General features: G+C 44.2%; 1 protein-coding gene across 1 annotated transcript in view; it reads left to right on the top strand.

Moving 5' to 3' along the window:
* Positions 1-6012, top strand: part of LOC134910905 (probable cation-transporting ATPase 13A4) — a 350913-nt gene extending 344901 nt beyond the window's left edge. The window contains exons 29-30 of the mRNA XM_063919292.1: positions 3147-3227; positions 3976-6012. Coding sequence (XP_063775362.1) covers positions 3147-3227; positions 3976-4149 — 255 coding nt within the window. The 3' untranslated portion in view covers positions 4150-6012. The remainder of the gene's footprint in view (positions 1-3146; positions 3228-3975) is intronic.
* Positions 6013-15841: the final 9829 nt, after the last annotated feature.

The raw sequence follows: 15841 nt of genomic DNA on the forward strand, positions 1-15841 counted from the left end.
TGCCTACTTGCCATTATAGCCCAATTCCACTCCTTCAATTGTAAGTGTAGATGTGATCAAAATGTTGGTAATCCATATTACCTTTACTGAGGCATTTTGCTCCTTTACCAAGATGGCCGCTAACAGTGCTACTGTGTATGTACAGTGCCATCTTGCCACTGTGTTTGAGCATCTTGGTACTACACGGATGTGTAGTGCTCAGCTCCGGGGCGACCCTGCATTATCCTGCATACTACTGCATATACAGTATACTTGACTGGATGGTCCTCTAAATGTTCCACTTCATGTCCACTACCTGTCATTGTTACTGTGAGTATGGCTGTACATTTTCCCACTACAATAAACCTGAAACCCTGGTCAAGTCTCACTACAATAAACCTGAAACCCTGGTCAAGTCTCACCTCATATGCTGTTTCTGCTGGTGTCTACCATTACCAAACTTGTGTATACCAAAATAGTACACATGTAACAACACAAGATGCATACCACTCTGTGTTGTTCTTGCTTGTTCAGTTTTGACTCATGAGCAATGCAAAAACACACCAGATATGATCCATAAACAGGTGGACATTCAACTTTGCTACATACTTCAACTGCTGGGACTGTGCTGTTACATTGATGCCAACTTGACATAAAGGTAGGCTTGCCGTAATATCCCTATAATCCATGACACCTATGATTTACAAAGGTCCAGTGACGATTAAAACCATCTTAAATGCAGGCGTGAATTTAGCCAGCCACAGAACCTGTGTAATTCATATGTGTCCCATATTAAACAGATATTATGGCAACCCTACATAATATGTATATCCCAGCACACAATGCAACTGCAGATCCATGCAACTCTGAATCAGGCCCAGTGTGAGTCCTGTTTTATAAAGAATGAAAAATACCAAGGGATAAAAAGGGCGCTGTTGTGGTTGGCATGGCATAGTCGGTCCCACAGACAAATTAAGCACAAAATAAATGAAATAACACCAATAGAGGGATGTTCTACTCATAATACTGTTTGTGTCTATTCTTATTTATGCCACCAGAATCAATAGTCCAATATATATTATGATGGAGAAAACAAAGGCTGATTCAGGCACACAACAAATGTTCTGTAGTAGCGATGGGTGAGTGAAAGTAGGTACATCTGATCTATTTCACTGTCAAGAATTGCAGCTTTATAGTTATGTGACCAGACGGTTCTGTATGAAAGCCCTCACTGCCTCAAGTTCCGCCCCCAGTCACAGAATGGAGTTTAAGGTCACACAGGACATGGCCAATTAGAGGATTCCTGCTTAACATCATTAACTGCCTGTTACTGACTCCACCAACTGCACAGTGGCCGTGTACTATACTGCCACCACCAGACTCCTTGTAGCCATGGCGTCTGGAGCCACGGTTCTGCACTGTATGCGTTGACATGCTGTCTTACCACCCCTGTGTGGTGTTGACGAATCCCCAATCATCGCTTGCCTAAGCACAGCACGGTAGCAGGCGGAAGGTGGAGCTTGGAGATGCTGGGTGTACCCTGGACAGTCAGAAAATGGAGCTAGGTTTTGCCTAGCCCTGCAGGTCACAAGATCAAGTGGTCATCTTGAGGCAGAAGATGTTTATTCACCAAAAATAGTTCTGAAAAGAACTTCAGCAATACAGCAAGATGTTTACAGCAGAGTGAAAATGGTATAACACACCTGGATGTTCACAGGCCTCCTCTTTTTAAACAGTAAAACCACACTCCATCTCAGGGAGTAGTTCCCCCCTGAGTCCTTTCCATCCAATCAGGATATCTTACAAAATATAAACAAATAAATTACCTTTTAAAAGGATATAAGTGCATGAAGCAATGTCCTCCTTCCTGTCACACACAAAGTTTGGTGTCATTTAAACTGCATCTCTTACCACCTGGTAGTTTACAATTCAACTTTGATTACTTTATCACATAGCATCAAAATACGTTTTGTATTTGATTTCTCAAACAAATGTTCCTCATCCTTCCTGCATATACCCTTCAGGATTCATATATCAATCAAACCAGATACATAAATAAATAGAGGTTCCAAACCCATACCAATCCATACCACTTTACATATGGAAGAAGGAAATTCCTTGTGATTAACGCCTTTGTCTAAGGAACTCACGCTCCCAGCCATTACCTGTTGTGCCCTGTCCAACATCAGAAGATTTTGTCATTCACCAGATCTGCTGGGATAGGGCAATTAGCATCCCATTTCCTAGTCACAGAAGATAGGGGATCCTTATTCAGTCATATATAGTAAGTGCATTTTTCCCTTTAAAATACATATGACCACATCTTAAATATAAATACAATTAAACATGCAATCCTACAACTGTGCACAGAGCAGTACATATGACATGTTAGAATATATCATTTACAAATTGGCGCCAAATGACCATTGACCTTTACAATGGCACCGGGCACTGAGGTTTAACCCCTTCAGCGCCGCCATTAACCATGTGGCCAATGGGTCCTCTGGCCACAAGTTACCTTTGATAAAGCTGCAATTCTTGGGCAGTAACATGCATCAGGTATACCTACCTTCACCCACTCCTCACTACTACAGAAGAGTTGTAATGTGCCTGAACCAAACTGTTTTCTTCAGTTTATAAAGTCCACTTAACAGCAGTTTCTTTGTCTCCTTTGCCTATTCCAGTGGCATGAAAAGGGTCAGACATTTATTTCAATACTGTTCTGTACACCAATATTATATGTATGAACTGTTTGTGTCAATGTTTTTAAGCTGGTGTATATTATTTATGAGATTTTTGAACCTTTTTTCTTAACCCATCCATTGCCCATACAGCATATTATTTTATTGAATTGGATTTTTTATGTTTATCAGTGCTGCTATTTCATTTATTTTGTAATTTTATAAGAGCATGTCCTTGATAACAAACCTTCCTTTGCCTGCAGTTGTGTTTGCAGAGTAAGATATGTAGAACATGTTAACTAAATACATCAAATATGAAACTTTTTAAGTGGTTCCCACTTGCATGATTAGTAAATTGCAGGAAATTTCAATCTCTAATTTTGTTAAGGTCTAGGACTAAAGACATATTATTGTATAAATTACAATAATCTAAAGTTAATTATTTGTAGAAGTATCATTATTGCATTTACACATTTTGATCCTCAGCTTGTCTGTACACCACTTTACTGGAGAATGGAAATATTAGGAATGGTAATCATGCTTTTTTTTACATCTTACATTGTAGAGGTAAGTCATTTTTCTTTATTATTAATTGCTACATAAACTTACATTAAAAAAAAAAAAAAAAACAACCCAAAGCAACAAAAAGTATATTTAGCACAAGTTTCTGCAGCTACAGGTATATTCCTTTCTAAAAAATAAGATGTTTCTTTAACATTAGTCACTCTGGACACCTGTAAGTAGAAACATTTATGGTATGCTCACTGTCATGTGCCCAGTCACATGACATACTGTATGATATAGTGCGCACCACGGCTTTTAGAACATCCCTCTTCTCTGTAGCTACATTCCCTGCCACCAAGAAGGACCATGATGATTATATAATAGGCACTAATATGGTGGAGTCCCTGAACAATGAAATGTAGATTCTCAGATTATTTTACCAAGGATGTTATTTAATCACAGCTAAATCTGAAAAGAACCACTGGGAATATTCCACTATTCCAATATACTATCTGGAACATACCCAAATACCCCTGAAATGTAAAGACTCAAGGTCATTTATATGTAGTTTTGAATGTATTAATTAACACAAAAAAGTAAGTTTAAAAACTTGCAGCAGTAGCTAAAAAACAACAGTATCGTATCTGGAAAAAGGGGAATCCCTTTGGAGACAAGTACAATCGTCTGCCGCCAGGACGGAAACCAGAAGTGTTTAGAAGAGTTTAAAGCATCTGGGTCATTGTATGTAATTCTAACAAGTACTATGTGTGAGAAAAAGAAAATTTTAACCAACCTTTCCACTTTCTCCCAGGTCTTTGTTTATAGTAGAAATCTCTGGCAAATCATAAAGAAGATTTTTGGTTACAAGTCAAAAAGTGGCTACAAAAAGCTCCAGAGGGCGTTGGAAAAGGACACAGAAGGCTCCTTGTGGAAACTGATGCTTACATCAGAACAATGTTTTTTAGTAGAAAATGATAGCATTTAATGTATCTTGCATAACAACATTTTGTTAGGTTCAAATAATATATATTTTGTTACATGTTCTCATACAATATATTCTTACACTAGAAGCTATATAAGTGGGACATATTAAGCACCATTGCTACTACCTTGTTATGGTTATAGGTAATGTGGGGGTACAAACAATATGTAAAACCCCCCTCAAAAGCTGCAGCCAGCACCAAGCTATGACAGCCTTGGGGTGGTTTCATTATAATATGGGGTATGGTCAGTGGCGTAACTAGAACTTTTTCTCCCCCAAGCCAAAAGCTAAAAAATTTTCTGGCGTCCATCCCCCCCCCCCCCCCCCCCATAATTGGCACTAGTAAAGCGACGAATCTGCGCATGCGTGCCACAAAAATGGGTGTGGCTTTGTTGAAATGGGTGTGGCTTTGTTGAAATGGGTGTGGCTTTGCATAAATGGGCGTGGCATTGCAGGAAAGACTACCTTATACCCCAGTTTTTCAACCTGCACGCCCAGACGTTGGCCACCACAGGAAAGAAAAATAATCCTGATTCATGCCCCTTACATTATTTGTCATTTTTCTTCCTTATAGTAATGCCCAGTATACATTATGCCACATACTGCAATGGCCCTTAGACATTATGCCACACACAATAATGCCCGTGACACAATATGCCACACACCATAATGCCTGTGACACATTATGCCACACACCGTAATGCCTGTGACACATTATGACAGGAATCGCAATGCCCGTTATACATTATGCTACACACTGCAATGCCCCTGATACATTATAGCACATACAATGCCTGTGACACATTATGACACACATACTACAATGCCCGTGATATAGTATACCACACACCGTAATGCCCGTGACACATACCGTAATGCCCGTTATACCCTATGCCACACACCGCAATGCCCATTATACATTATGCCACACACTGCAATGCCCCTGAGACATTATACCACATACCACAATGCCCGTGATATAGTATGCCACACACCGTAATGACTGACACATTATGACAGACACCGCAATGTCCGTGATACATTATGCCACACACTGCAATGACCCTGAGACATTATACCACATACCACAATGCCCGTGATATAGTATACCACACACCGTAATGCCTGTGACACATACCGCAATGCCCGTTATACCCTATGCCACACACCGAAATGCCCGTTATACATTATGCCACACTGCAATGCCCCTGAGACATTATACCACATACCACAATGCCCATGATTTAGTGTGCCACACACCGTAATGCCTGTGACACATTATGACACATACCGCAATGTCCGTGATACATTATGCCACACACCACAATGTCCATTACACATTAAGTCCTACAGTAAGGCTTCTAATTAAATTACCTGCTCGTTGCCAGGGGTTTCATGCTCTTGGTTCCATGCACGGTGCCAGGGGTTTTCATGCTCAGGGTGTCATGCTCGATGCCAGGGGTTTCATGCACTGGGTGTCATGCTCATTGCCAGGGTTTTCATGCACTGGGTGTCATGCTCGTTGCTAGGGGGTAATGCTTGTTGCTAGGGCTGTGTTCCCAGTGCCACTAATGCCCCCAGTGCCAGATATTCCCCCACAGTGCCAGGTACACACATGCCCCCAATGCCAAATATGCCCCCCCCAGTGCCAGGTACACATATACCCCCCAGTGCCAAATATGCTCCCCCAGTGCCACATATGCCCCCTCAGTGCCACATATGCCCCCCAAGTGCCAAATATGCTCCCCCAGTGATAGGTACAACTCACCCCCGCTCTCCCGCTGTTTTGTGAAGGAGGTACATGGAGGGCACAGTGCGCGCCTCTTCTGTGTCCCTCCTGCATCTCCGGCATGTCTGTTAAATGAAGTGCCAGTTCGTGAGCCAATCAGAGCTCACGAATGGGCACTTCATTTAATAGACACGCCAGAGATGCAGGAGGGACACAGGAGAGGTGCGCGCTGTGCCCTCCGTGTCCCTCCTTCACAGCAGAGACCAGTGGCGGCTAGGGCGCCTGAAGTCCTACGCTCCACCAAGCGAGCCCAGTGGCTGTGGATCCCTAGTTACGCCACTGGGGATGGTGATCCCTTGGAGAGGCAGATGGGGACTGGGGAGATGGTGGGTGGCAGAGAGTGACAGTGGAAGGCAGTGGGTGTCAGGGAGAAGCAGTGGGTGACAGGGAGAGGACTAGAGTTACAGCAGGAGGACTACAGTGATAGGTAGAGGCAGTAGGTAACTACGGAGGCAGAGGGTGGCTTGGAGAGGCAGTGGTGACTGGAAGGGTATGTGGGTGACTGGGGAAACGGAGTGGCAGAGGGTGACGGGAGATGGTGGGTGGCAGAGACTGGTGGGGAGGCAAAGGGTGGCAAGGAGAGGCAGAGGATGACTGGGGAGGAAGAGGGTGGCAGGGAGAGGCAGTAGGTGGGAGGGTTAGAGAGCACTGGTATTCCCTCCCCACAAAACACACAAACCGCCTGCCCCTAGCTCCTGTCCTGCAATGATAAAATAATTATTAGGCCCAGGATATTTAGAATCTAAAAAACTGAAATCAGTTTTTTTAAATCCATGTTTTAGGATTATATAGGTTTTCAAAATTTCACTTTAGGAATTTATACACTGTATGAAAATAAAACAAAGCCACACAACATATCATTATGTTTGAAACGCTGCCTTTATTACAAACTTACTAACTGATGAAGCCGCCGATGGTGATGTGAGGCGGAGAAACGCGTTTTAGCAGCATCAGCAAACACGCATAACGGCTATCCTTGTAAGCCTTGTGAACCCACGTGGAACTGGATTTGGATCTCCAGACTTGGCTCAAGTAAATGGAATTTAGCTACCAGAGCCGGGAGTTCTACTGACCAGTGATAATTCTCCACGGACACCAAGAGGGGTAAAGTTGTTGCTTAATTTACACATGGCCATGTTTCAACATCATATGTGCAACTGACTTTTTCTTGTGCTGGGAGACAGTTGAAATACCCTAGCAGCGTGCACGCTGTTCAATCTTTGAATCAAAGACTCCAACATACTGCAGTTCATTCTCCTGATTAAAATCTGGTGTCAGAACGTTAAACAAAATCCATTTACCAAGCAAAGAAAATCTTCATATTGTGGACCTTAGAATGTTATTATAAAAAAGGAGTGTTATGGTGTTCTAATAAGAATAATTGGAAACCTTACACGTGTTTCTGTCCCGTACAAATAGTTACAAAGTGAGTAGAGATATTGTGTTGCAGGGAATAAGGAGCTTTTCTGTTCCACAGAGACTTAATTGACACAATTGTGTTTAGAATAAAGTAACCAGTAGTTGCTATCAGTCTCTAGGGACCAGAAAAGAGGGTTATATACATGGTTTACTATATGGATAAATTGTGTTTTTAAATGTATTGCTGATTTTATATTTCTTGAATTTTATTGTGTGGAATTAAGAAACTCAAGTTAAAATAAATAAATATATTTTATATATACATATATACAGAGTGTCAGCGCTTTCAAATCTTCTTGTGTCTTTATTACAAATGTGTCCTGCTACTTCCTTGCAGAATTTGCTCCTGTGATGCGCTATGCTGCTGGAGGCTGTGATCCATTCGCAGCTGCTGCTTTCCCATAGAAGCAAATGTATTGCGGGTGCATGCATATGTTTGCACCCGCAAATCTCTGAAGCTGGCAGGCGTGCTGCATACACTATGCAGCAATACTGTAACAGGACAAATCTGTATATATGAATTACATATAAAAATAACTTATTCCACACATTTCCACAGTAAATTTATTGTAGCTTCAATTTAAGTAACAGAATTATGTATTTTTAGGGTCTAACAGTCAAAATTAGTAATTTAGATACGAACACCCAGATTCGGTTATTTTTAGAAATGAGCAGTTTGAATTACCTTAAATCCGAACGCGCACAAATTTCCGGGATCTGAGTCAAGCAGAGCCACAGCTCAGGGTTTACCACCAGGCGAAGGCAGAGTCTCACTGGTTTTGGATTCTATATATGGTCGCTGCGGCTGGGACACAGCGCCATTTTACTCCAGGCATGCTGCTGACTGCTGCGTTGTACTCTGCTGGTCAGATTGTGGCTGTGCTGTTTCAAGACTCATAGTGGCTGTGCTGTGTATACAAGTGGCTGTGCTGTGGACTCCAGATTCATAATGGCTGTGCTTTGTCCATCTAAGTCGCTATGCATTCACATATAATCAGCACTACAGTATGTATTGTTGTCACTCAGTTGCTAAAAAGTAAACGTAAAGTAAGAAAAAAAAGTAATTCAATTGATTATTTTAAGTTTGTACAGCTTGTGTGCACTGTAACCCTGTGCATTTATTATTCAAGTGCATATAAAAGGAAGCCCTTTGAATTGCTGCAGTTTGAGTTGAGCTGTGAAGTGAAAACTAAATATATTGTTCTATTGTTAGTACTGTTCTGGTGCACTTTACCCCTGAACATTTATTTTCATGGACATATAAAGCCATTTGAATTGCCACAGTGTGAGTTGAGCTGCGAAGTCAAAAATCAATATATTGTTCTATTGTTTGTACTGTTCTGGTGCACTGTATTCCAACTAATACGGTCACCATCCAAAAAATGGTGGAGGGTTATTTTAATGGCACTGTACAAACAGACATGTCACAGAGTCCCTTTGATTTTACTCACGGCATAACAAAGCTTTTCTCTATCGTCCTTGTGGATGCTGGGGTTCCTGAAAGGACCATGGGGAATAGCGGCTCCGCAGGAGACAGGGCACAAAAAGTAAAGCTTTCCGATCAGGTGGTGTGCACTGGCTCCTCTCCCCATGACCCCCCTCCAGACTCCAGTTAGATTTTTGTGCCCGGCCGAGAAGGGTGCAATCTAGGTGGCTCTCCTAAAGAGCTGCTTAGAGAAAGTTTAGCTTAGGTTTTTTATTTTACAGTGAGTCCTGCTGGCAACAGGATCACTGCAACGAGGGACTTAGGGGAGAAGGAGTGAACTCACCTGCGTGCAGGATGGATTGGCTTCTTGGCTACTGGACATCAGCTCCAGAGGGACGATCACAGGTACAGCCTGGATGGTCACCGGAGCCGCGCCGCCGGCCCCCTTGCAGATGCTGAAGTAAGAAGAGGTCCAGAATCGGCGGCTGAAGACTCCTGCAGTCTTCTAAAGGTAGCGCACAGCACTGCAGCTGTGCGCCATTTTCCTCTCAGCACACTTCACACGGCAGTCACTGAGGGTGCAGGGCGCTGGGAGGGGGGCGCCCTGGGAGGCAAATGAAAACCTTTTTTGGCGAAAAATACCTCACATATAGCCCCCAGAGGCTATATGGAGATATTTAACCCCTGCCAAGATTCACTAAATAGCGGGAGACGAGCCCGCCGAAAAAGGGGCGGGGCCTATCTCCTCAGCACACAGCGCCATTTTCTCTCACAGAAAGCCTGGAGAGAAGGCTCCCAGGCTCTCCCCTGCACTGCACTACAGAAACAGGGTTAAAACAGAGAGGGGGGGCACTGATTTTGGCGATATTGAGATATATATAAAGATGCTATAAGGGAAAACACTTATATAAGGTTGTCCCTATATAATTATAGCGTTTTTGGTGTGTGCTGGCAAACTCTCCCTCTGTCTCCCCAAAGGGCTAGTGTGGGTCCTGTCCTCTGTCAGAGCATTCCCGGTGTGTGTGCTGTGTGTCGGTACGTGTGTGTCGACATGTATGAGGACGATGTTGGTGAGGAGGCGGAGAAATTGCCTGTAATGGTGATGTCACTCTCTAGGGAGTCGACACCGGAATGGATGGCTTATTTAGGGAATTACGTGAGAATGTCAACACGCTGCAAGGTCGGTTGACGACGTGAGACGGCCGACAAACTATTAGTACCGGTCCAGGCGTCTCAGAAACACCGTCAGGGGCGTTAAAAACGCCCATTTACCTCAGTCGGTCGACACAGACACGGACACTGAATCCAGTGTCGACGGTGAATAAACAAACGTATTTCTCATTAGGGCCACACGTTAAGGGCAATGAAGGAGGTGTTGCATATTTCTGATACTACAAGTACCACAAAAAAGGGTATTATGTGGGAGTGAAAAAACTACCTGTAGTTTTTCCTGAATCAGATAAAATAAAATGAAGTGTGTGATGATGCGTGGGGTTACCCCGATAGCAAATATTGGCGTTATACCCTTTCCCGACAGAAATTAGGGCGCGTTGGGAAACACCCCTTAGGGTGATAAGGCGCTCACACGCTTATCAAGTGGCGTTACCGTCTCCAGATACGGCCGCCCTCAAGGAGCCAGCTGATAGGAAGCTGGAAAGATATCCTAAAAAGTATATACACACATACGGTGGTTATACTGCGACCAGCGATCGCCATCAGCCTGGAGATGCAGTGCTGGGTTGGCTTGGTCGGATTCCCTGACTGAAAATATTTTATTCATATAGAGCATTTAATAGGATGCATTCTATATATATGTACGTGAGATGCACAGAGGGATATTTGCTCTCTGGCATCAAGATAAGTACGTTGTCCATATCACCCAGAAGATGTCATGGACACGACAGTGGTCAGGTGATACAGATCCCATACGGCACATGGAAGTATTGCCGTATAAAGGGAAGGAGTTAGTTGGGGTCGGTCCATCGGACCTGGGGACCACGGCAACAGCTGGGAAATCCAACCTTTTTACCCCAAGTTACATCTCAGCTGAAAAAGACACCGTCTTTTCAGCCTCAATCCTTCCTTTCCCATGAGGGCATGCAGGCAAAAGGCCAGTCATATCTGCCCAGACATAGAGGTAAGGGAAGTAGACTGCAGCAGGCAGCCCCTTCCCAGGAAAAGAAGCCCTCCACCGCGTCTGCCAAGTCCTCAGCATGACGCTGGGGCCATGCAAGCGGACTCAAGGTGGGGGGGTAGTCTCAAGAGTCTCAGCGCGCAGTGGGATCACTCGCAGGTTGACCCCTAGATAGTACAAGTATTATCCCAGGGGTACAGATTGGAGAGTCGAGACATCTTCTCCTCGCAGGTTTCTGAAGTCTGCTTTACCAACGGCTCCCTCCGACAGGGAGGCAGCATTGGAAACAATTCACAAGCTGTATATCCAGCAGGTGATAATCAAAGTACCCCTCCTACAACAAGGAAAAGGGTATTATTTTTCCACACTATATTGTGGTACTGAAGCCAGACGGCTTGGTGAGACATAGTCTAAACTGAAATCTTTGAACACTTACATAAAAGGTTCAAATCGAGATGGAGTCACTCAGAGCAGTGATAGCGAACCGGAAAAAAGGGGACTATATGGTGTCCCTGGACATCAAGGATTACCTCCATGTCCAAATTTGCCCTTCTCAACAAGGGTACCTCTGGTTCGTGGTACAGAACTGTCAATATCCGTTTCAGACGATGCCGTTTGAATTATCCACGGCACCCCGGGCCTTTTACCAAGGTAATGGCCGAAAAGATGTTTCTTCAAAGAAAAAAGGCATCTAAATTATCCCTTACTTGGACGATATCCTGAAAAGGGCAAGTTCCAGAGAACAGTTGGAGGTCGGAAGAGCACTATCTAAAGTAGTTCTACGACAGCACGACTGGATTCTAAATATTCCAAGAATCGCAGCTGTTTTCCGACGATACGTCTGCTGTTCCTAGGAATGATTCTGGGCATAGTCCAGAAAAAGGTGTTCCTCCGGGAGGAAAAAGCCAAGGAGTTATTCGACCTAGTCAGAAACCTCCTAAAACCAGGCCAAGTATCAGTGCATCAATGCACAGGAGTCCTGGGAAAAATTGTGGCTTCTTACGAAGCGATTCCATTCGGCAGATCTCAGGGGATTTGCTGGACGAATGGTCCGGATCGCATTTTCAGATGCATCAGCGGATAATCCTGTCTCCAAGGACAAGGGTGTCTCTTCTGTGGGGGCTGCAGAGTGCTCATCTTTTAGAGGGCAGCACACTCAGCATTCAGGACTGTGTTCTGGGGACCACGGATACCAGCCTGAGAGGCTGGGGAGTAGTCACACAGGGAAAAAATTTCCAAGGAAGTGTGGTCAAGTCTGGAGACTTCTCTCCACATGAATATACTGGAGCTAAGGGCAATTTACAATGCTCTGAGCCTAGGAAGACTCCTGCTTCAAAGTCAACCGGTGCTGATCCAGTAGGACATCATCATGGCGGTCGCCCACGTTATCAGACGGGGCGACACAAGAAGCAGGAGGGCAATGACAGCAAGGATTCTTCGCTGGGCGGAAAATCATGTGATAACACTGTCAGCAGTGTTCATTCCGGGAGTGGGCAACTGGGAAGATTTCCTCAGCATAAATGAATTCCACCCGGAAAAGTGGAAACTTAATCTGGAAGTTTCCACATGATTGTAAACCGTTGGGAAAGACCAAAGGTGGTTATGATGGCGTCCCACCTGAAGCGCCAGGTCAAGAGACACTCGGGCAATAGCTGGGACGCTCTGGTAACACCGTCGGTGTACCAGTCGGTGTATGTGTTCCATCCTCTGCTTTTCATACCCAATGTATTGAAAATGATAGGAAGGAGAGGAGTAAGAACTATACTCGTGGCTCCGGTTTGGCCAAGAAGGACTTGGTTCCCGGAACTTCAAGAGATACTAAGAAGGGTCTTGATTCGGCAAGAACCGTGTCTGTTCCGGGACTTACCGCAGCTGCGTTGACGCCAAGGTGGGTGAACGCCGGATCCTAAGGGAAAGAGGCATTCCGGAAGAGGTCATCCCTACCCTGGTCAGAGCCAGGAAGGAGGTGACCGCACAACATTATCACCACTTAGGTGAAAATATGTGCCAGGGTGTGAGTCCAAGAAGGCTCCACGGAAGAATTTCAACTAGGTTAATTTCTACATTTCCTGCAAACAGGAGTGTCTATGGGTCTCAAATTGGGTCCATTAAGGTTCAAATTTCGGCCTGTTGATTTTCTTCCAGAAAGAAATTGGCTTCAGTTCCTGAAGTCCAGAAGTTGTTAAGGGAGTACTGCATATACAGCCCCTTTGATGTCTCCAGTGGCACTGGGCGATCTCAACGTAGTTTTGGGATTCCTAAAAAATCACATTGGTTTAAACAACTCAAATCTGTGGATTTGATATATCTCACATGGAAAATGACCATGCTGTTGGTCCTGGCCTCGGCCAGGCGAGTGTCAGAATTGGCGGCTTTATCTCACAAAGCCATATCTGATTGTCCATTCGGACAGAGCAAAGCTGCGGACTCGTCCCCAGTTTCTCCTTAAGGTGGTGTCAGCGTTTCACCTGAACCAGCTTATTGTGGTACCTGCGGCTACTAGGGACTTGGAGGACTCCAAGTTGCTGGATGTTATCAGGGCCCTGAAAATATAGTTTCCAGGTTGGCTGGAGTCAGGAAATCTGACTTGCTGTTTATCCTGTATGCACCCAACAATGCTGGGTGCTTCTGCTTCTAAGCAGTCGATTGCTCGTGGGATTGGTAGCACAATTCAACTTGCACATTCTGTGGCAGGCCTGCCACAGTCTAAATCTGTTAAGGCCCATTCCACAAGGAAGGTGGGCTCATCTTGGGCGGCTGCCCGAGGGGTCTCGGCATTACAACTTTGCCGAGCAGCTACGTGGTCGGGGGAGAACACGTTTGTAAAATTCTACAAATTTGATACCCTGACAAAAGAGGACCTGGAGTTCTCTCATTCGGTGCTGCAGAGTCATCCGCACTCTCCCGCCCGTTTGGGAGCTTTGGTATAATCCCCATGGTCCTTTCAGGAACCCCAGCATCCACAAGGACGATAGAGAAAATAAGAATTTACTTACCGATAATTCTATTTCTCGGAGTCCGTAGTGGATGCTGGGCGCCCATCCCAAGTGCGGATTATCTGCAATACTTGTACATAGTTATTGCTAACTAAATCGGGTTATTGTTGTTGTGAGCCATCTTTTCAGAGGCTCCGCTGTTATCATACTGTTAACTGGGTTCAGATCACAGGTTGTACAGTGTGATTGGTGTGGCTGGTATGAGTCTTACCCGGGATTCAAAATTCCTCCCTTATTGTGTACGCTCGTCCGGGCACAGTACCTAACTGGAGTCTGGAGGGGGGTCATGGGGGGAGGAGCCAGTGCACACCACCTGATCGGAAAGCTTTACTTTTTGTGCCCTGTCTCCTGCGGAGCCGCTATTCCCCATGGTCCTTTCAGGAACCCCAGCATCCACTACGGACTCCGAGAAATAGAATTATCGGTAAGTAAATTCTTATTTTTCATCGCTGTGGTGATCGTAGTGTGATTGACAGGAAGTGGGTGTTTCTGGGCGGAAACTGGCCGTTTTATGGGAGAGTGCGGAAAAACGCAGGCGTTCGAGTTGCAAAATGCAGGAGTGGCTGGAGAAACGGGGGAGTGGTTGGGTAAACGCTGGGTATGTTTGTGACGTCAACCAGGAACGAAAAGGACTGAGCTGGTCGCAATGGCTGAGTAAGTCTGGAGCTACTCAGAAACTGCTAAGAAATTTCTATTCGCAATTCTGCTAATCTTTCATTCGCAAATCTGCTAAGTTAAGATACACTCCCAGAGGGCGGCGGCTTAGCGTGTGCAATGCTGCTAAAAGCAGCTAGCGAGCGAACAACTCGGAATCACCCACTTTGTGTGATCATGAAATGATGTATAACATACATATGATGATAGTAATGATGACATCTTGCCACTGCAGAGCTGTTAGCTTAGATACCTTAAGCCCATTGGGAGCTTGTTTTTGGGGGCTCAAACAAAGCAAACACTTCATTCACAAAAGTGTCAGTCCCTGTTGCTGAAGTCCTTGGTTTGTTAAACTGTGCAATTTTTTTTTAATATTCAACATAAGGTTGGGTGGGAGGTCCCAAGAACTATTCCATCTTGCAACAACTTTCATTTCTGTCACTCTTGTGTGACAATGTTTCATATATGTTCTATAAACTACCATGTGTTTGTGCCGCTGCTCTGTTGATTAGTAACTAGCTAGCTTGTTGCAGCCTTCGCCCTAAACTGGATAAAAACAATATTTTGTGCTGTAAGGTGGTCACAATTGACTGTAAATTAATGTTATTGAGGTTAACAATATACTGTAGGAACAAGAAATGTCCCAAATTTTATGATTTTAACTTTTATTGTACGTTTTTGAAAAAAATACAAAACTAAAACCAAAACCGGATGATTAATTAGAATCAAAAGCATCAAAAATGGTCCGGTACACATCTCTAGTTGTCTTAGGTCTTGTAGAAATTAAGTACGTTATTTCCTGGTACATAAAACATAAAGGGAAACTGAAATTTAGCGTGTAATGGGAACGCATTACAATAGGTTACAATCTAAGAATCCTGGGCTTAATAATTATATACGGTGGGCAGACAAAAAATGAATGGTCTCTCAACTGCGCTGAGACAGGTTGGATGGGTTTCTTTCTTATTTTACGTTACAGTGTATAAGAGGAAAACATTGTTAGTATTTGTGATATTGCTCAGACTATCACCCACACTAGGACTATGGGCCAGATTCAGATGTGTACCAGTTTGCAACGGACATAGGAAACCCTGCGACTTCCACTTGTACATTTGAGTAATTTTCAAGTGCACTGGTGGATCTGATTTCTCCACTATCAATGTATCATAAGTCACAACATTGATTCCTCAAGATGCCCCTGCCTGGCACAAAGTCTCCCTTGTAACTTTATGAAGATACAGTTTGGCCACTGTGGCAGTGGATGTTGTGAAATAGAT

This window comes from Pseudophryne corroboree, chromosome 4 (genome assembly GCF_028390025.1).
Source record: "Pseudophryne corroboree isolate aPseCor3 chromosome 4, aPseCor3.hap2, whole genome shotgun sequence".
Lineage (NCBI taxonomy): Eukaryota > Metazoa > Chordata > Amphibia > Anura > Myobatrachidae > Pseudophryne > Pseudophryne corroboree.